The 23,301-nt window shown below is 46.1% G+C and overlaps 1 protein-coding gene across 1 annotated transcript; it reads right to left on the bottom strand.

The window, feature by feature from the left end:
- Positions 1-12,787: 12,787 nt before the first annotated feature.
- LOC109431034 (uncharacterized) lies at positions 12,788-23,301 on the bottom strand (the record flags this gene model as incomplete). The annotated part of the gene is given in 1 exon segment (XM_019707154.3): positions 12,788-23,301. A coding segment is annotated over 1 exon segment (9,889 nt), but the record flags the coding sequence as incomplete, so codon positions are not given.

Below are 23,301 nucleotides of genomic sequence, written 5' to 3'. Positions count from 1 at the left end.
ATTTTTGCGTGCTGGAGTGTGTGCAACCTTCAGGCAACAATGAAGACGATCATCATCCAACAACTCACAAAGAATAACTATATCTGAACATTGATCAACAGGTTGATCAGCCTGTACAATTCCCGGAACAACAGTAGGCTACAGAGTACAGCCATAATCGCAACTCCATCAGCACTACCCATATCCGAACCAGAAGATTTTTATTCTTCAATCACTTAACCTAATTTACAGCTCTATTGTCCACTTGGGCACTGCCTGAGCGATTCCAATTGGAAGCTGTACTTACACTTTGTACCCGAGCAAAGTCTGACAGCAAATCGAAAACTTATTTTGATGTTGTGATATTGCAAATTATGATTACTCTGGTTGATGTCGTTTTGGTCGTTTTAACGGTTAAAACATCAAAAATGAGAGCAGAAAAATGTTCCTGTGAGAGCAAGTTGAAAACAATTCCTGCTATCAGTGATGGCAAATTGATTACTGTTTTTGCTATCAATGCGAAAAAATGGGAAAATAGTTAAATTTAGAGTTTTTTCGAATAATATGGAAACCTTAATGCAATACGCTAACTGCACTGATGGTATATCATTAGATGCTTTATACAAGGTCGCCTAGAAGTTTTGAAATGACTTAAAGACTTAAACATTTGTAATTATTTTAAATGACAGCAAAACGATATATAAATTTGAAATCGAAATTAATCAAGACAATCTGATATCAAAATATGATATCAATTTGCTGCTGATTACAAATCGTGTTTTCGATTTGCTATCATTTTGTTGTTAGACTTTGCTCGGGTACAGCGCCTAAATGTATTCTATTCTAATTGTACTATATCGAACTGGTTGCCGTTGCGCTGCTTCCACTTTCTACTCTATCATGGTAGAATGATGAGCACGAGTATGTTGATGCGTTGCTGTTAGTTGTTCCTGTTTCCAGTCCGATTGGGGGTCCATTACGGGTTGCCGTTCGCCGATGTCCAAGTATCCGGATCCATTTAAGCCATGGGCTCAGAAGCAGGCTTCCTAAAAGTACACACTCTTATTCCCATGACAGCCTTGTGCATGCATGGTTCATGACAGCCCACAGAATAAAACTCATGCGACCTACAACATCACTGTCGGGAACTGCTCACATCGTCTGCTTTCGCTGTGCGTTCGTTCGACGATGACAACCTCGGCTCTAGCTCAAACCGTCTCTCGTTGGCTGGACACGAAGTGACGAAAATCACTGCGCTCGGCCCGAGCATTTTACTTCTGTTGAACGTGTCGAGTATCGTGGTATATCGCACGCTCAAAATTATCGACGCGTTTCATGTATTATGTATTTTTTCAAATAGAGAATATGTACCTGTAAGTCTTATTCTAGTAGAGTATTTTGCATAGCATTATTTTTTATTGGCATGTGAAATGCACTGCCATGTTTTCAATATAAAAGAGAGTCGAATCTCACATCAGTGGTATATTTTAGCCAGATTACAATTTTGACAAACGCTGGCACAAGCTTCTTTTCGCCCCTGCGGCATCTTGTGAAAGGCATATCATGTTTGCAAAAAAATATTTATTGAGCACATATTTTGTGAATAACTTTTAGCGTTAAGCCATGTGCTTCCGTGACAGCCTATGACACCCTTTACGCGACAGCCGGCTTGGTTAGCTGAAGATTGTCATCGCCATGCGGCCAACAATACTCACGACGTTTCCCATTCGGCTCGATACGACTCGAGTATGCAACTGTCAGGCAAGCAGCCGAAGCAGCGGCTGTTTCAATACATCTTTCGCTCATGCGTGTGCGTGCTGTTGGCGATACATTTCTCACTGATGGTGTTGCACACGGTAACGAGAGATGGTCTGCCCATATAAGAGAGTGTCGATTCAGCCTTGCGCGGGCTGTTGCGAGAAGGATGTACATTTGGAAAGCCTGCTCAGAAGAGAGTCAGTGTCAGCTGCTCTCAGGGGGAAAGAGCATGAACAACTGATGAAAGTTCCGGGGCAGGGAACGAACCCATAACCATCTGCTTATGAAGCAAACGTGTGACCAATAGCGCCACGGGCCCTGGCAACCAGAAGTTGTCCATCAAAATACCGGAAACGCAGCAGCACAGCACCCAGAAGTAACACCCGTCAGGCCAGGTAACGGGCCAGGCAATCCAGCATCTAGCATCGAACCAAATGAAGAAGAGGAGTCCAACGGCGTTCAACTGCAAATCGCGTCCGATCACCACCGGATTGAAAACATCCACCATACCGCTTCATCCCATATGTTCACGGTCTGTCAGAACAACATTCTGGCTCACGACTATACAGATATCACGATCACATGCATGCCATATGCAACGGAAAAGGGTTTCCACACTAGGGTAAAAGATCCTGTAAACAAAACAAAGCAAAGTAAGAATATATACTAAATACAGTGCAAGAACTGCCCCCACTGTAGGAATGACTCAAAACTAACTCAAAACAAGATTGTATGGCCATAAAGTAAGTTACCACACATTTGACTCTGGCATCTCTGCTACGTAGTGCGATTCAGTTGTTTTCATTGTGCTCCGTTTATCTGGTGATTTCATTCGTAAACATCATCTCTAAATTGCTGTTTGCTGCGTAATTCCACCAGTTACCGTCCAAGCTATCCACCACACAAGTCTTGCACCACCAACGCAGGTAGGATCAGTGAATTTTAGTATAAATTCCGAGTAGGCTCGATAGTGGTCACAGATTCCCGCTTACCGCCATTGCCCACAGACTCCCACCTCGCCACTCTCCTCCTACGTTGCTCATGCAACTGTGTAGCGTGTCGATGAGTGTACAAAACATTACCCACTCAGCCTGATCACAATTGCCGTTTTTATATTACCCTTCGCTTCTGTGTTACCAGCTGTGTTCAAATCGGAACAATATACATTACCTGCTGCTGCCCATCTTCTCATTGACAAATCCGAAAAACCCTACAGTGAGCATCGGGCGTAGTCAGCGTGCCTCATCATCATTCGTTGCCCAAACCATTGTCATCCGCCATCAACATCAGCCACACGGGTGAATCGACTCGATATCAACCTGTATCAGCGTCATTGTGTAAGTAGTCCACAGCTTCGATCTTTCTCTGCGATCGCCATTGTATCAGTGTGCTGCTGTACACACATCGATATATCGCCTGTCATCTCCGCCGTGCTGCCAGTTTCCCTGGATTTTCGTCGATTTTTCTACGCTAAGAGCATACCTACCGGTGTTGTAAATTTTGGGCGAAATGGATATCTGCAACAGCTGTGCAATTCACATGTTTGCACCAGAAGTTGTTTGTGGCGACTTTTGCAAAGCAAGTTTTCACTACAAATGTGCTCCGGTAGCGGAAGATTTCTACAGAGAGGTGCACCACTGGATGTGCAAGGAATGACGGGAGATCCTTGCCAACGCCCGTTTCAAAAACACCGTAAAATCGATGAATGCTGCGACCAAATAAATTAACGATGTCTATGCCAAGCTGGTTGACGATCTCAATTCGGAGATTAAGGAGAGTCTGATCACCGAGCTGAGACAAGAGACCCAAAGCGGTTTCAATAAACTATCTCCCGCGGCGCTATCTCCTGCTCCAAATCGGTTTCATTTCAACCGACCAGCTTTGAAGAGAACTCGTGAGCGAGATGCAGTGATTGCTGCGTTGTCCGAACGTCCTCCAAAACTCCTCCGAGGAACTAACCCTTCCACGACCGCAACTGTGGGAGCGGCCGACATCCCGGTGAACAAGTTTTGGTTTCACTTGACCAAAATTTCTCTAAGGTTGCTGGATTACACTCAGGTCGGTTCCACGGGGGAAGTATGGATAGGAGTTTCTGATAAGAGGATAATGGCGCTCGATATTCGCGCACATGCGCTCCCAACAAAGGCAGCCACATACAAAGAAAGACTCTCTAGGCTCAAAACACACTTCTCTACTCTGGGGCAGCAGGGGCATGTGTCCTGGGGTTCAACAAACCCCTCCCCGTTCTGCGAGTCAGTTGGGAGCCTAGGATTCTTTTCAAAGCGAGCCATATCCACACACGTAGTGAGGACTTACTACCATTGGCACTGGGAGGATACGGATTGCTCAAGCGTAGTAAGCCTAGGCGTGGCAGAAGCCCAACAGTGGACACTGTTGGGCTTCTTCAGAAATTCAATACATCCGGAAGCAACTCTGTACAAGCGACATGGCACCGCTTCCAAAGTGTCACAGCCCAGCAAGAAGTGCCACGGGAACGACGCCAGTAAGTTCCTGATTATGATATACTGGTAATGCTTTGTAATTGGTAACTGAGATGGTACACACTTAGGTAACTATGCACAAGTGAGCTGGTAGCGACGGCATTCTATCCTTTAAGTAAGGTCGGGTGACCCTAACCGCCTGACTTGAAACGGTGAATGTGCTAATGTCGGCGCTGTCTTCCGTCCCATAAAACCGTGGCGTGACCTCAACGTACGTTCCTGACCTGTGCCCAGCTTATTCAACTTATTTGGTGGAAGTAGATTCAGATGAATACTCCTGATTAACGCTGATTCGGCTCTAAGCCCATTCCTCATAAGGTCCTGGGCCAATCCTCGGGTGGCCACCCCGCTTGTATAGATAACCACCAGGATCATTGGCGACTACTTCATTTGCAGTGAGGGATAGCGGTTCTAAGGTGTGCCCAACAGAAATGACTACCGAATCCATAACCAACAACAACAACAATTTGATCGACAGTGAAGAGGCAGAGGAAACGGCGTTGAACCCGTTCGCACGAGGAAGACTGGCGAGATCGCTACTACGAGGGGCTGGTGTACCCACCAGCGAGCAGATGGCAGGAGCTTTGACAGGAGAAGCACGAGGCGGTGCAGCACCGGCCTAGGAAGCGCAGATGACCGATGCAGACCTCACACGGGCGCTGAACCGTAACAGGAGCGGACTACCGAAGATGTTGGTAGTTGCCGAACAGCTGGACAAGCTGATCGGCTACACGAGCTAGCGGACTACCATCAGCAAGGACCTGAAACAGGTCCTGAAGCTCCACAAATTGCTGGCTCTGGCCTAGAAGGAGTATGACCTCTTGATCGAAGAGCGGAGTGTGGTTGATGCGAGCAGGAAAGAGCGGTCCACACAAACGGACGAAACAATGCAGCTCGCCGGAGCCGTAGAGGAGAGGTCAAACCGCCCTACGGCACGAGCTGCATGGTCGAAATCTGACTCAAAAAGCATCCGGCAGAGACGGGCCGAAAGCCGAATAGGAAGAAAAGGACGGATAGTTCTAGCAACCAGGCTTCCAAGTCGGTTGTGGAACGTGCAAGGGGCAGGAAAACCAAGACCTAGGAAGCCAACCTTAAGAGAAACCGGGGTCTACTGGACAAAGGGTAGAAGAACCCTTGGATTACGAATGGAAAGTAGAAGTAGTTGAGAAAAGTGAAACCACCTCGCAAGCACGAACGGAGCGACGTGTTGTTCTTTAAAACTGAGGCGAATACAGTTGCTGTGTCAGTCAGTACCGGAGTCAAGTACAAATCGGACAAATACCGCATCTCTCCTGATAACGGGAATTGGGTAGTGGGTAAGGCTAAGCTAGGGCGAACTGTATAACCGGTCGTTCTCCGATCCAGGAAATAATTTCCACGTCACACGAGGACTTCGCAATAGCTAAGATCAATGGGGTGTACTACTGTACTACAGCTGTTACAAATCTGCGCATCCTGCCTAAGAGCTAGGAGGTAGAATGGAGTGAAGTGAGGCTTCACAAAGAGATTTTAAGGCGTGAAATCGAGGTACTTCGATAATCTCTGCCAGGCAGCCAACACGAACTCCTTGAAGCAATGCCTACATGGCCAAAACGAAGGGTGCATCAGCCCCCTGCTCGAACGTTTCCTCGAGATTCTGCAGAAGATCGTGGAGAGGATGTTGCTGTGTCATGATATAAGACCATGGACCCCCGCCTTTATAGCAAACCGACCAAAGCGAGGTCGCTCCGGTGACGAACGACGACGAGCTCATCACAATAGTCACGAAGTCGCATAAATTGAACAAGGCTCCGGTTCGGAACGGTTACCTCAACAGTAGCCATCAAGACGGCCTGACGAATTTCTGGGAAGCCAACCACGTCCTTGGGAGATAAGATCCATATGTCAGCAGGCCCTAAAAAGGGCTTGCTGAGAACTTTGAACCTACGTTGGGTGAGTGCACTGCAATAGCAGAGGATGTGTTCTGATGTTTCTCTCTCCTCGTCACAGAAGCGACAATTTGAGGTTTGGATTCTTGGGGATGATTATCCCAACATGTTCGCAGATCATTACTCTATCTTATCGGATAACTTTGATTTCATTGAGATACTTCGGTCAGTGAAACCAGTAAAACGTTGAATTTCTCACGCAAATAAACGATCGGATGTGGGCACCGGTTGAAAGATCATGCAGCGTTAACTTTGTATGACTCAATTTATGGCAATAGGAAGCAGGTTCGGAATAATGAAAAGATGGTTGACTCTCTTACACTTAGGATTAAATCACAATTTTATTCATTTTAAAACTACTTTGTACATTGAAGAAAATCACTTTAAGGGGCTTTTCTTTCTTCAAATATTGTTGGTAACAAATAAATAAATTAAATAATCAGTAACTTAAAACTACTGTTGCAGCGGAATTTAAGGACGGCGCAGACCGATCATGCTTACCTTTTGTTTCTGCAAATCAATTGAATTGCCAAAATTCTTCTCTATCTCTCTCCAATTATAAATGCGACAAATCTATTACATTTGCTTTGTTTACCCGACCAATTGTTACCCTACCAAATGAATTGTATAAAAGGAATCCCAAATACACATCAAGTTTAGTTTGAACCTGTAAATCAACCCCGTTTCGTTCAGTTTATTTCCCCCCGATTCACATTACCGTAGTTCATCGGCGTTTTTCGGACCTCACGGAACCATATGGTCCTTCGAGCCGGATAGCGAAAGCCTTCGTCGTGAAATCCGCGCAGTGTCGATTTGATTGTGTCGCGTGTGTTGGCCTCGTCACCCGCCAACAGTCTCGGCCTTTAGTGGTACTGCCAAACCGTGACACAGCTATCGAACAGAACTATCTGTGAGAAATAGTGCCCAAGTGAACTAGTGTGAACACCACAATGGAAAAGCTGTTCCGCGAACGGAAATCCCTTGATCCGCGGATCAAACGTGTGTCCGATGTAGTGGCGAACTTGAAGCCAGAAACGGCTGAAGAAACTGAAGTGCAAACAGAACTAGAAGTGCTTGGTGAAATATGGGCCGCGTATTGTACTGTACATAAAAGAATTTTGGACGCGAGTGAAGACGATGCGCTGTACGATGATGCTGTGCAGCAACAATGCCGTTTCGAAAGTGTGTACATTACCCTAAAGAATCGCCTAATGAAGATGTTGAAAGTGGTTAAAGGTCGCGATAGCAGTCAAGAAGAGCGACCCCAGAGTGATGCATTAAATCAGCTAGCACAGCAGCAAGCCGAGCTGCTCCGGTTGATGGCCGGTAGAATGTCTATTGGTGCTAGTGCAACTGCTGCTGTTCCCGATGGTCCTCCTGCCCTCACACCGCTGTCGGATCTGAAACTGCCACGCATGAACTTGCCTGTGTTCAGTGGAGACTATCTCGAGTGGCAATCATTCATTGATCTATTCCGCAGCATGGTAGACCAGAATCCATCGCTGAAGGATAGTCAAAAATTGTATTTCCTAAAGACCAATCTCTCTGGTGAGGCTGCCTCACTGATCTCGCACCTGAAAATTGAAGATGCAAACTACATTCCCGCTTTGCAAAAGCTTCAGTCGCGCTACGACAAACCACTCGAGATAGCTCACAAACACATTGAACGTTTCCTCAACCAGCCAGCTATGACGGCTTCGTCTGCTCAAGGGTTGCGATCTCTGCACGATGTCTCTGATGAGGTTGTTCGTGCTCTTCAAGCCATGCAGAGAGAGGATCGCGATACTTGGCTGCTGTTCATCCTCATCCAGAAGTTGGACCCCGAAACCAAACAATGTTGGTACCAAAAGGTTTCAGATATGCCCGAAGTTGACGTCACCCTCAAAGCGTTCCTCTCGTTCATTGACTCTCGCAGTTTTGCCTTGCAATCTGCACAACCCGTCAAGCCCAGAGCTGTAGCTACCTACAAGCCTCTGATGAAACCTCCGTACAGAGGAGCAACAACGTTCGTCGCCACCAACACACCTCCGAATTGCGACGTTTGTGATAAATCTGCCCATCCGTTATATCAGTGCGGTAGGTTCATCCACATGAGTTCTGAGGAAAGGCTGAGTGCTATTAGAGCTCAAATGTTGTGCCAAAATTGCCTGAAGAAGCACCCCGGTGAGACATGTCGATCGGGAAATTGTCGAAAATGTGGCCATCTCCACCACACTCTGCTGCACTTTGCTCTTGTGCCGCCACTTCTTCCACAATCGCCATCTACCTCGTACGTTGATTCTGCTGGCGATGGTGTGGTCGCTCAATCTTTGATTTCGGCCCTTGATTCCACTGCCAATTTCGATGCGTCCAACACTCTCCTCGCCACAGTGTCCATTAACGTTATGGACAAGCAAGGCCGACCGCACGCTTGTCGTGCCGTGTTAGACTCCGCTTCTCAAGTAAGCTTTATTAGCGAAAGCTTCTGCAACGAACTCGGCCTCGACTTGCTTGAGGCAGACATGGACCTCGAAGGGATATCATCAACTCCTGCGCATGTAGATAAGTGCGTAGAAATCATCATTGCATCCCGATGCTCGGACTTTAGCACCGCAGTCCCGTGCATGGTGCTCGAAAGGATCACCAAAACGCTCCCAGTTAAACAAGCTAACACCAGTGGTTGGCCGATACCAAAGTCTGTAAACTTGGCTGACCCACTTTTCCACCGCCCTGGTAAGATCAGCGTACTGCTTGGAATCGACCTCTTCTTCCAACTTCTTGAGCCTGGAAAAATTTCCCTCGGTTCTGAAAACAATCTTCCCACACTACACAACACTAAACTCGGGTGGGTGGTTGCAGGCCGCTATCGAGAACCTAACATATCTCCATGTGCAACTGTATCAACATGCTTGTTGACCACCTCTGAGAGCCTTGATGCACAATTGCGTCGATTCTGGGAATTGGAGGAATATGCCATACCTGTGAACCATCTCAGCGAAGAGGAAAGGCAATGCGAAGACCATTTCCATAAACACACCGTTCGAAATGGCGCAGGGAAATTTACAGTACGACTACCGTTCCTACACCCTCCGAGTCAACTAGGCGACTCAAGGCAAATGGCGGAAAAACGGCTGAGTCACATGGAGCGAAAACTGGAAAGAAATCCTAAAATGAAACGGGAATACCATTCCTTTCTTCGAGAGTACTGTGACCTAGGGCATATGACACTCGCTGTTGGACCAGCACCAAAGGGTTCCGTCTACTTACCCCATCATTGTGTGGTTAAAGAAGCCAGTTTTACAACGAAATGCAGGGTCGTTTTTGATGCCTCAGCGAAGACCACCAGCGGAAAATCACTAAACGATGTGCTCATGGCTGGACCAGTACTTCAGGATTCGATCGTTAACATTCTTCTGCGATTTCGATTCCCAGCAATCGTGGTCACGGGCGATATAAAGCAAATGTATCGTATGGTGGATATTCACGAAGCTGATCGCGACTTCCAGCGAATTCTCTGGCGGTGGTCGAAGGATGCGTCAATTGACGAATATCGCCTGAATACAGTCACATATGGGACAAAGAGCGCCTCGTACCTTGCAACGAAGTGCCTGCAGCAAACTCTAGAGTCACACAAGGAGCAGTATCCGACGGCGGTTGAAAAGGCAGAAAAGGGCACTTATGTGGACGACGTGTTAACCGGCGCGGACACCGAGGAAGAAGCAATTCTACTGCGCCAGCAACTCACCACAATATTCGCCGCCGGTGGTTTCCACCTGCGGAAATGGGCTTCAAACAGCTCAGAAGTTCTAAGCGGTGTACCTGAAGAAGATCGAGAAGTGGAAGTACCAATCGAACTCAACGACACCCGCACCGTAAAGGCCCTCGGCATCCGCTGGCAGCCGTGCAGCGACGAGTTGCAGTTTACCTACTCACCTATCAAGATCTCTCAGCCCACAAAACGTAGCATTCTTTCGCAAATCGCCAGCATCTTTGACCCGCTGGGACTACTAGCTCCAATTATTGTCAAAGCGAAACTAATCATGCAACAGTTGTGGGAGCTGAGGGTGGACTGGGATGAAATTCTCCCCGGTGAGTTTGTTCAAATTTGGTTGTCTTTCGTACAAAATCTCTCCGATATCGAATACTTCCAGGTACCTCGTCGAGTGATCGGCATTCGAAGCACATCCCGCGTCTGTCTGCACGGCTACAGTGATGCATCCGAGCGAGCCATGGGTGCCTGCGTGTATATTCGAGCTGCAGACGAACACGGCAACACGTCATCGCATCTGTTGTGTGCAAAATCTAAAACTGCCCCCATCGGCAATGGACGGACAACGTTGCCACGATTGGAGCTGTGTGCGGCAGTGATTCTAGCACGAATGATGGCGAATGTTATGGCAGTGATCTCATTGCCAATCAACGAAGTTCAGGCGTTTTCGGATTCGACGGTGGCCCTAGCGTGGATTTATGGTGGTGCGTCACGTTGGAAGACGTTCGTTGCCAATCGGGTAGCGGAGATCACCACACATCTACCAGCTGTTAATTGGAAACATGTTGACACACACAACAATCCTGCTGATTTGATATCACGTGGTGCTCAACCTGAACAGATCATCAATAATCCTCTCTGGTGGAACGGTCCCGAGTGGACATCTGATAGCACTCATCATTCGCACTCATTCTCTGTTCCCGACATCAACCACCAGCGGCAAGTGGAAAGAGAAACACGTCCCGTGGCAGTGGCGTACCTGGCAGTGTATGAAAACCCATTTCTTGATGCGATGATAGCCAGATACTACCCAAATCTCCAACTACTACTGCGTGTTACGGCTCGAATGCTACGCTTCTCGCAGCGAGAGTCGCGAGCAACAAGACGGTTAACTCCACGAGAAATTGACCATGCCATGCAGATCTATTTGCGACATGTTCAGAGCCAGCACTACGGTAAGGAGGTCGCTCAGTTGGAACAAAGTCGAGAGGTGAATCGTGGAAGCTCGCTCCATCAACTGAAACCGTTTTTGGATAAAAGTCACCTTCTCAGGGTGGGCGGCAGGCTGCAGCTGTCGGAACTCAACTACGATACGAAGCACCCGATCTTGCTGCCTCACCACTCGTCATTCACTTCGCTTATACTCAACAACGAACACCACGAGCAGCTGCACTGTGGTCCACAATCTTTGCTGGCTGCGGTGCGAAGAAAATTTTGGATTGTACGTGGAACGAGTGCTGCCCGTAAGGTATGTCGAGCTTGCATCAAGTGTAGTCGGGCACGACCAGCACCGTTACATCAATTGATGGGTCAGCTACCTGCGGACCGAGTGAATCCAAACCCTCCGTTCTCGATTACCGGCATCGATTATGCCGGACCGATCAACATCGTAAATCGACGGACTCGTGGTGCTGTCCCCAGCAAAGGCTACATTGCACTCTTCGTCTGCTTCACTACGAGAGCCGTACATCTAGAGGCAGTCTCGGATCTCAGCTCATCTGCATTCATTGCCGCCTTCACTCGATTCTGTAGCCGTTACGGTTTGCCGAACAAGGTCTATTCTGACAACGCAACCAATCTTCGCGGAGCAGCCAGGAAATTTCGTGAGATCTACGAACAGATAAATACAACTACAGGTGCAGATTGTGTCGTAGACTTTCTCGCTAATAAGGGAATCGAGTGGATGTTCATCCCAGCTAGGTCGCCTCATCACGGCGGGTTGTGGGAGGCAGGGATAAAGGTGGCGAAGAGCTTCTTGAGCAAATTCGGAGATGATACTCGCTTCACTTTCGAAGAGCTGAGCACGGTTCTCGCACATATAGCCGCTTGTATGAATTCTCGGCCGATTACTGCGCTCTCAGATGACCCCAACGATTCCGCGCCTCTCACGCCAGCGCATTTTCTCATCGGTCGGCCACTAAACACTGTACCTGAGCTCAACCAGTTGGAACGCCGCGTCGGATCCCTAAACAGGTGGGAATACGTTCAACGGGTCGCCCAAGAATTTCGAGTTAGGTGGCAAAGTGAGTACGTGCTATCTCTTCAGCGCATGACAAAGTGGCAGCGTTCAACACCGAATATTGTAGTTGGAGACTTCGTATTGCTGATTATGGACAACGAGAAACCCAAGCAATGGCCCATGGGCCGTGTCGTCGAGGTCTTTCCAGGACAGGACGGCCATACCAGGGTAGTTTCTGTCAAGACCGCAAACGGTACTACCCGACGAGATGTTCGGCGGATCCAGAGAATTCCTTTGGAAGACGACGAGTATGTTTCTGGTCGTAATGGAGCTGAAATTCCCAGAGGTAATTTGGTGGGCGGCTAATGTTGCAGCGGAATTTAAGGACGGCGCAGACCGATCATGCTTACCTTTTGTTTCTGCAAATCAATTGAATTGCCAAAATTCTTCTCTATCTCTCTCCAATTATAAATGCGACAAATCTATTACATTTGCTTTGTTTACCCGACCAATTGTTACCCTACCAAATGAATTGTATAAAAGGAATCCCAAATACACATCAAGTTTAGTTTGAACCTGTAAATCAACCCCGTTTCGTTCAGTTTATTTCCCCCCGATTCACATTACCGTAGTTCATCGGCGTTTTTCGGACCTCACGGAACCAACTACTAAACTCCTTCTTTTCATTTATCGAACACACGCTACTCTTTAAAAGTACATTAAACGTATTGCAACAATGAAAATGTGCCTATTTAGTAAAGCGTCGTCTATGTCATCTCGAATTTATCATAATCTATGAAGATTGAAAACAAAATGTTAATATCTTAAACGAATGACGGATGATGTAGTTCAGATTTTATCTATAAACTAAGTCTACCTAATAGGAAGCAATCAGTGAAGAACTAGATTTGTAGAAATGAGCTGAATTGTTGTATAGTGAGAACATCAACTCTCCGTTTCTGCAAGGAAATCGTGCAAAAAGCGTGGGTAATTTGATTCCTTGTGTAATTTGAAGCTGATTGAGCGAAACATTGGAAAACTGTGTTGTTGTTTTCTCCATTACTTATCTCTTAAACAGCATAGTTTTCCAAAATTAGCTCAAACAGCATCAAATAAGACAAGGAATCATAATACCCACGCTTTTCATACCATTTTCTAACAGAAACGGAGAGTTCACCTTCTCATCATACCAAAATTCAGCTCATTAGTACAAATCTAGTACTTCACCGATCGCACCCTATTGTAATGTTATGTACAAATTGAGGTTCTACAACATTTCTCAAGACCTCCTCAATGCTAATCAAGCCTGTAAAATATGTTTATGCCAATAAATTGCTACTCTCTAATGGCAATAAGCCATGAAGCAAAGAACTTATTTGATAAACATCTTCTCCATTCAACCTACTAGCACAATCATGATGCTTAAACATTCCTCCAAGCAGTGTGGTCAAATTGATGTCATGCTCTACAGTCGAATCTTCCGTGATATCTTCCCGCAAAGCTGTCAACCTTTCTTGAAGCAATTGAAACTCCTCTTCCGAAGAATGCCTTCTACTTATAAATTCGGCAATGTCGTCCTCCAAGTCACTCAAAATTGGCTGGGCCCAGTTCACATCTTTTGCTGGCTTTTTCGACATCACCTGCTTCAAGTCGCCTAATCTAAGTCTGAGGTCTTCTTTGCAGCACACCTCATCTTCCACTGGTTTAATTGGCTCCAGATCGCCCCTGAAGACCACATTCTTCAGGAAGTTCAATCCCGACTTCAAGTTCCGTAAAGCAGCCGGAGCGATCCGGGCAAGCAGCAACCAACCATCAACCATATCAAATACTCTCAGGCTCTGGATCGGTGTGTAGATGAAGGTGGTCTCTTGCCCGTCGCAGACGACAGAAGGCCGATCGTGCCACGTAAGTGGTAAACATTTGCTAAACAAGTCCTGTCCGAATACCTCCGGATTGTCGAAAGTGGCAGATTTTGAGAAAACATTCACGATAGATTCACGCTGCGGGCAAATGATCTGATTGCCTTCACTATCGGGAGCGTAGCATAGCTTCTGAATGGATTGGTCCCGCAATTCGTTTTGGGATTGTTGGAATGACTTAGCGAAGGACAAAGAATTGCTCGATTCTGTTTCTAAATGATCAGATTGATAGAAGAATGAACTGAAAAGCTCTGATGTGGTTTCGAAGAGATCATTCAAGAAGCTTGATAAGCTGGGAGTCGCAGCTGAACTTGCGGCAGTGTATACTGACCGTTTTCGTCTAACAGGTTTCGTTAACGTTCCATTGGGATGGTTGGTGAAGAAGTATTGATACTTTTTGAACATTAAACCTGCCATGGATGGCATTGCAATGGCTGCATAACCGATGCGCTGATATGGCATGAAAAATGTTTTATGTGCCATCAAAAAATCTTTGGGTATCTTGGCTAAATCGGCTTTTACTGTGGTCTTCAAAATATGTTTGCTAACAGATTGACCATTTTTATACCAGGTTAGAATAATGGTATCTTTCACACGTCGTAAAGTGAAGGCCTTAGAAGGTATGTTTGCTCTATGCCAAGGCATCTTCATCATTCGAGGTTGCACCACGTTGTAAACCTTCGCAGCTCCATGTTTGGCAGTTCCAGATGTGCCCATGAAGATGGTAGACGCACCTTCAATCATACCGAACCAAGTCCGTGGACTCTTCCAGTCCCACTGGGAAATTTGGAAGTTGAACTGGTTCGCCATAGCACCACCAAGATACACAAATAACAGGAAACCACCGAACATAAGCGTAGCATAAATCGTTCTCACAAGATTCGTAGTTATCGACATGAAACTTCTTGTGATTCCCACAAAACCTGACGGAAAGCTCACAGCAATGGATGCTCCCGTAAGAAGTCCGTTCCACACGGCAGGTGAAGTCCAGTCCCACTTGGCCGGGTTCCACTGATTTGATGCGGCAGCTGCTCCCAGGAAAGCACCAGCCACCGAAATCACTCCCGTCGCTAATGCTCCAGCAATCATGGATCCTCCGAACATGGCAGTGAAGTAGCTGAACGTTGCTGCTCCACCGTAAACGGCGAATGCCCCCATGATAGCACCAGCAAATAGACCAATCCACGTCTTCTTATCACCCCAGGCCCACTTGGCGGGATTCCAGCTGTTGTTGGCGGAGGCAGCTCCCAGATAGGCACCCACAATTGCGCCAACGATCATCAAAACAAGGGTTACTGCAATCTGACCATCCGGATCGATCTGTGAAACTGGGGAATTTCCTGCGTATTTGTAAGGGCTGGCGTACTGCTCCATCGGATCCATTTGGAAGAATCGTCCAATATCCGGATCGTAAAGACGAGCATGATAGTTGTAGAGGCCTGTTTCTTCGTCCAACTCCTGACCGGTGTAACGGAAGGCTATGTGAGCCTCGGGGTTGGATCCGTACTTGCGGATAGTCTGACCGTACGGGAGGTAGTCGTATGCTGCAACGACCTTTCCGTTGTTGATGACCAATCGAGTGGATCCCTCGTGATCCAAAAGGACGTTATAGTATTTGTTATTGCGGAAGAATCCCAGAAGACCTAGAGGCCCATGAATGTATGCTGTTACCGTATTTATAGGTTTGTTCGTATCCTTCGGGTTGGGGTATTCCTGCTTGTATTCTACCAAGACGTTACCCTTGTTATCCCGAACGTAGTAGTTTACTGAAATGATATCGTTGTCTTTGTTGCGTACACGCTTCAATGTTCGTTCACCACGGAAATCGTAACCAAACTCCAGAATACGAGACTTGTTGCTCATTTCGATTCGAGAAACACGCTGAGTCAACGGATCGTACTCTATCTTGTCGATATTCTTGTGAAGCGCTTTGACCACGTTGCCTTCATCGTCATGTACTATCTGCCTTTCTTGTTGTTTGATGCCTTCTTTTATCGACTCTATTTGATTCTTCCGGGATTTGTACTTCAATTCAAACCGTTTGAATCCTGTGTAGAAAACGCCATGATTTCCATTCGGATCGATTGAAAATGATTCCACGTCTCCCGGTGAATTGCCCAATACTGAAGCAAGAGTATTCTTCAGGATACCAAGAACATTCTTCCTCACTGAGTCTGGGAGTGATCGGATAACCTGCTTCAAATTTAGTTTATCAAATGCTGGTTGATATTCTCTCTTACACTTGCCTTCCTCTGTTTTATCCCCATTCGCCCATGACGAACAGATAGTAGAGTCAGCTCTATTTCCCAGTAAAGAATCCAGTTTCGGCTTATGAATGACAGACCCTACGAATCCAGCTGACAACTGCTGCGATCCTTCAAACACTGCTCTCGTTCCTTCCACCTTGTTGATGCTACCTCTCAAACTATCCCAGAATTTCTTCAACTCCTGGTCTGAGCTGAACCCTGCTTTAGCAAAAGACGCCTTCGACAGAGGAACAACCAAGTTATCCTTCTCCAGACCAACGAAACTTTTTGCAGCAATCAACTCTCCATGGCTACCGTAGTCGTACGCATGTCCGTAATGCTCAGGATAACCCTGCTCCAGCATTCTCTCCGAAATGTGTCGCCAGTTCGAAGGAGTTGCACATTTCAGTGGTATTCTCGTTTCCAAATCGGGGTAGAAAGTCTTCACCGGGCGGCCACTCGTATCGATGTAACCCAGGTTGAACAACGCGTCGAAACAAGATTCTGCGGTGTTGAAATCGATTCCACCGGAAACGAACGCCCTCGCTGTCAGCGGGATCAAATTTTGATCGCACTTCTCATGCCAACTGGCTTTGAACTCGGTTCGAAGAATGCTGCCGTCTCCGGTAGGTTCGCATCCATAGCCCTTCTCCGTGTAATACAGTTTTTCGGTGAGGAAGTCATTGGCGATCTCCACCAAATATCCAGGGGCCACGTACTTGTAACTTTGATCGAACTTATTGTCTCCGTATTTATGTGATATCTTGGTTACCTTCCCTTCCGCGTCGTGATCTATACCAGCTATTGGAATAAAATCAATCTGGCCGTTGCTCTTCTCATCAACCCTTGCAACTTCTACAATTTCTCCTCTAAGGTTGTGCTTGTATTTCAGAATCAACTGCTTCCCATCCACACCAAACGGATACTGTATTCCACTAACCTTATCGTTCTCCTGTAAGTACTCAATTGACAATGTTTCGTTTGTCGTCGGACTGATGTAACTCTTCCGAATAACGTTGCTCTCTTCATCGAAGTACAACACCTCACTGAACAAGACTTCCTTGTTCTGCTTGACCGTACGTTGAATTCGCCCTCTAAGGGAAGGCTCCGATTCAGTTTCTCCATAATCCAAGTACACTGCCTGATCCCGTTGTGGTATGGCTTGGTGAGATTTCGTTGTCTCCTTAACCTGCTGCTCCGTGGTAGGATTAGCAGGAACTTGTCCGGCTTCGCAAACCCTTCCGAAAATGTTGTACACGAAATACACAATCTTATCTGCCTTTTTGTTCTCCGCATAGTGGATCTGGTAGCGGAGTTGATTGTACTCGTTGTAGATGAACTCCACCCGACCGCCGTCGGGAGTTTCTTTGGAAGTGATAAGTTCCCCAGTGGAATCGTACTTGGAGTTAACCGCCCAAGGGGAGACAACAACTTGTTTTTCCGGTTGGTAGTTTCCGGATTTCGATTGTTCGTTGTAGTAGCTTGGTGGTAGCATTTGGATCTGATTTCCGTGCTCGTCGTAGACATATGTGGTAAGAATGTTATTATAGTCCTTGACCTGGGTGTACTCCGCGACCTTCTTGTTCCTACGGTTGTAGACCACCACATGTTTCTTCCCATTGGGCGACTTCTCTTCCTCTTGGCGAAAGCCCTCACTTCTCGGGTAGTGTTTTTGAATAAAGGGAAGATCGGACGCGATTGCGTACTGGTGAGCAAAATCTCCTTTCACGGAGTTCTTGACACCAGGCTGTCCAATTTTTTGACGGATATCCAAAGGATTATTATAATACATGGTTTGTGAATATGGGTAACCTGCATACATGTTCCTGGTCGCATCTACGTGACCCTGCATTGGACCTGCTTTCAAAAAGTAATTTCCACTCAAAGGATTATCGTTTGTAACAAAGTCTTCGTGGTACTGCAGTGCTCTGAATGTGGTCGAACGATCCTCCAAAGACTTTTGGACCCAAACTGTCTCAGCCACCTTTCGTCCAATAACGTCGTACATCATTTGACGAATTAGAATGTTGTTAGAATCTAGCATGATTATTTCCTGCAATGGCTTCGAGTCTCGGTTCATGTAGGACACTTGAATCTCCGCGTCCTCCATAACGATCAGGTCTTTGATTCCTACAGAGCCACTGGCCTGTAAAGAAACAACTTCGTTGTTAAACTTCGGGTTGCTTTCCTGCACTTCCATCGCGAGATGGCCGTCCACCCAAATACTTGTCAGATTAGGAGTGGCAAACACAATCAGTTCAGCGTGGCTTGACGGAGTTGAATACTGTGATTTATATTGAACTGCATTGGGCTTCACCGTTACAGAGGCCTTACCAATGGTCAACGTAAGCTGTGTATTCCCGCTCATGCTGTACACAAACCGAACGCAAACAGATTCAGAAGTAAATTTGTGGTTAAAAGAGAGTGTTCCTTGTATAATCGCTTGGTAAGGTTCAACGGTCGTGCTGCCGCTAATTTGCCAACGTTTTTCCATTGTGTACGGAGAAAACGATTCCAGCCAGCTCTGCTTGGCACGAATTTGAACTCTAGAGCTGTTGCCCCCTTCGCGTTTCTTCTCATCCTTCTTGATTCCAACACGCTTGGAATAGCTGGCCAGATACTTGATATTCCCGGATTCGTCAATTTCTGCTATTCGACGGTTGTACGCATCAAACAAGCGTCGGGAAACAAAACCATTAGTCTGGATTGTTGCCGTTCGCTGACCGATGCGCGAGTCGTACACACTTCCTTCAAAATTGTAGTTCACCGGCGACAGTCGCACGTGATCTACATGAAGTTCTTCATTACCTGTTGGCTTGACGGAGATTTTGAAATTCACACGTTTTACTGTGGTTGATTCAGGAACAGCGGTGTCTTTGGTGTCTGCTTCAACGTAAATCCATTCGTCAATGGTTTGCTTGATTGTTGCCTGGACCGGTTTGTTGTCTATGTAGAGCGTAAGTAGACTTGTTTTGCTACCAACAACCGAATCCTGAGTCGTCCTTATCCAAGTACTGGCGATGAAATGGTCGTAGTACGGCGTATTTGGGAACTCTGCTATCAGCTCCTGACCCTTGTTCAAAAGAAGGAAATTTCTTCCAGTGGCTGAAAATTCATTCCGGCGGATGTTAGTATCGGGTATTGGTCGTCGGTTAACTGTCCAGCCGACCATGTCTTCGTAATCTTCGAACCCTAAGAATTGGACCATGTTTTGGTTGGCACTGTAGGGAGTGGTCTTCAACAGGGGATGAAATCCGCTTTTATCAGTGATGGTTTGCTCTGCGTCCATCTGTGGTCGATCCCGTTGCTTACCTTCCTCTTGTTGCATTTCGTTCATTCGCTTAACGTACTCGGGGTCGAACACTTGGTTGTCTGCAGTCATTACTTGTACAATCTGTTGGTTTGCTTGAAGGTCGTTTGTTTCTTTGTAGTAACCTGTGACTGCTTTGTCTCCACCTGGGACAACAATTGCTGTTTTGAATGCAACATCATTCATCGATATCACAGGATCGTCGTACTCGTAATTGATCTGGTAGTTATCGAACGGCGTTGTCAGCTTCTCCTCTGATACAACATGTGCGAATATTTTGTTGTTCTTATTCAAACTTTTCAAGGGTCTGACAATGGTTTTCTGGTCGGACATTCGTGTTGTGACCATCACTGCATGGCTGGAAGATCCGTGAAGAATTTCATTATTGTAATCAATTGAATCCTCCCAACCTCGGCTATTAATCTTCAACGGAAGCACTTTGATATTGTTTTGCTTCTGTGTAACCAAATAGTACGGATACTTGATGGAAACATTTTGGGCCGCGTTGGTTTGCAAACTGACGCAGTTCTCCGTGCGATCCAGCTCGGTCTTAGTACAAAGCTTGATCTCATCACCGTCGGAGTCTTTCTTGAAATTGGAAAACGCTCCTAATGGAATTTTGAATTTTGTCAGCTTTAAAGTATCTCGGTCCAGTGGCTGCGAACCGAATTTCCCATTGTCGTGGAAAATCTGCTGATCGTTGACAATGATTCCGTCGTGGTTGACTTGCATCATGTACTTTTCGAAATCCAAAGGTATCTTCATGCGTCGTTCATATTGTGGTATGAGTTGCTCATTCTCACTTGAGGGTTTGGTAGGCTTGCCATTTTTATCAGTAGCCTCAATGAACTTCAGCTTGAACTTTTCGCCGGGCTTCTGAAACTCGAAACGATACTTGTCCAGATCGTTGGTGTTCTTGGTTTTTTGTTCATCTAATACGTCCAAGGTAAGATTGAACTTCGAAATGTCCCCGCCCTGGAGTTCAATTGCAGATCTGCTGGACACGCTATAATCGGGTTTCAAGAGATACAGGAATACCTTGACGGTGATCTTCCCGGACTGGCTCAACTTGATTGTTCTGATAGCCACTACATTGTTGTACAGCACCAACCCATTGTCATTAAGAGACTCCTTAAGATCGCGCTTATAGTCCTCAACCTCCTTCTTAGATTCTGCTTGTTCCTCAGGATATGTTCCTTGAATATCTATGTACTGGAAGAATGTTTCGACGTCCGAAATTGTCGGTTTGCTTTTTGCATCGCTCAACGTTGTTTGCCGAGGATTTCCTAAGGCATCCCATCGTATCAATGACAAGTCGTCCTTACAGTAGACAGCCCCTCTGTTGATCAGAGTCAGTGCATCCACATCGGCTATGTCCTTCGACGTATAGGTCCATTCTTTGCTTCCAGTCTTTTTGTACTCAAAGTGAACCTTTTTCGAGTGATAGTACACAAATGAATCCTCTTGGAAGTCGTACTTGAACTTTTTGTCTTCTGAAACCCTTGAATTTCCATTCATGGCATCTAGTTTCCAAGAATCATCATCCCCCTTGTTAATAATGTAGATCTTGTTGTGTATTTTATCGTCCTTTTCGGCATATCTGACGACCATTGCAATATAGTTATGCATCATAAATGGGCTATAGGATTTGATTTTGAAGCTCTTGTAGCTGATTATTCGAATGCTTTGATTCTTAATGAAGAAGTTTCTGCCTGCAGAATCTTTCAATCTTATGGAAAGTTCCTTTTCGCCAGCAGTTTTCTCGATTTCAAGGGAATATTCATTACCCGTGTATAAATCAGCCATTTTCTCGATCTCTTGCACAAATCGATCGGTTGAAATTGGCTGTTTGGTGTACTTGTAATCTATCAATGATTTTGAAGGCAACCGGATCTGCTGAACTCTTGGCTTTAGCTTGTCGTCCTTGTAGTACTCAAAACCTAAAACAGGATCGCTGTCACCCTCTTGATAAATGCTTTGCAAGTAAAATAGACTATCAATTTTTGTGCTCTTTAGTGTCAATACTTGTGCGGTGCTTGGACTATTAATTTCTACTTTTTCCAGTAACTTATTGTTAATAAACTTATGTTCCTTCACCAACCCAGATTCTACCTGTTTACCTAATCCTTCAATATTTTTATAACTAAACTTAATACTCGTTTTATCACTATCATCGCTTATGCTAAGTAGGTGCATTGTATTCGTGCTAGGATCAAGTGGAGTGTACGTGTACTTAATTTTAAGTTCTCTGTATTTCACACTGTTAATTTCTACCAAATTCCACTGAACGCTGTGCATAGTTTTTTGGTCGAACTTTGCTGAAGGTCCATACCAATCATTCCACCCTGGAACACTCACAGCTCCCTGGTTTTTGATTCCATATACATACCGGATCTTACCATCACTAATTTCCCACTTATCCTCCTGCGCCGTATAAACAATGGTTGCGTCTTGGTTTCCAGCTATGAAGAATGAGATTTTACCATTAGTAGCAGGGTTCGTCCAATTTCGCTGCAATTTGATCTTCATCTGATCCTTCACCAAGTAGTAATCCTGTTTATCTTCAAACACCGTATTCCCATGATCGAGCACAATACAATCTCGCCCAAACGTCCAGTGTCGGCCAAGAACACTCATCTCCTCGCTATCTGTTTCGTCATAATACACCATCAGCTTGATCGGTAGTCCCATGCGATCCTGAAGATCCACCAATGGAAACGAAAACCGAACTTTTCCCGTCAATTTGTCAACGATGTTCTTGAAACTGGCCTCATCGAGACTATCTCTTAACCAACGAACGGGTTTTCCAACTGCTCCACTGCGAACGGTTACCTTTGTGCTCTTCGTTGCTTTAAAAGGCTTTTCTGGCGTTTGGGAAGGCATTTTTTGTTCCAGCTTCGGTTCACTCACGTCCACTGCTTCCAAGGTCAGCATACACAGTTCACCATTATAAACACCGAAAACTTTGATCTCGTTTCCTGTCTTCGTCGCACCATCAGCCACTACTGCATGTTTCACATCCTGCGTTCCCTCGACCACGTAGTTCTTGCACTTGTCCGTAACTGGCATATATTCAATTCCCCTTGGACCAGTTCCAATCAAAGCTTCTTCATTTCCACCGACGCTCATCAACGTCACGGTGTCCACAAACCACTGATTCCATCCTCCGAAGGACGAGAAATATGGACAAAAGTACTTGAAAACAGACGACGATCCTTGCACGGAATACACGTTCAGTCCTTGCGGTGAAATATGCAGAAGTTCATTGTTCTTAGTAAGTAGAATCTTCTCCGCATTCACTGGCACTTTCAAATCTATTTTCTGCTTCGGTTGTAATCCTTTTGCATCCAACTTATAAAGCATCGACTTGACTGCATTATTCACTGCCACGTACATCACTGATCCATCCTGCTGTTCAACCGGAAGAACTCCTCCCGTCGCCACCATCACACCATTTCCCATCCCCAGCGATACCTTCCCCTTTCCGGCACTTATCCCAAATGAGTTCAACTCCTTCAGATCATCCAAACCAACGGCAAAATCCTTCCCACCACTCTTCACCAAAACAATCGTCGAATTTCCCCCACTATAATCCTCACCCGCCAGTTCTTCACCTCGTCCACCCAAACTTCTCGGAGGATCATCCTCCGAGAACCCCAGCCCCTCCTTCCGTACTCCCAACACCATCGGTTTGCCTCCGGCCCCGGCCACCACGGTCCACGGTCGCTGCGGA

This window comes from Aedes albopictus, chromosome 3, assembly GCF_035046485.1.
Source record: "Aedes albopictus strain Foshan chromosome 3, AalbF5, whole genome shotgun sequence".
Lineage (NCBI taxonomy): Eukaryota > Metazoa > Arthropoda > Insecta > Diptera > Culicidae > Aedes > Aedes albopictus.
The sequence above is the reverse complement of the archived record's forward strand: the minus strand, read 5'-3'. Positions and strand labels throughout refer to the sequence as shown.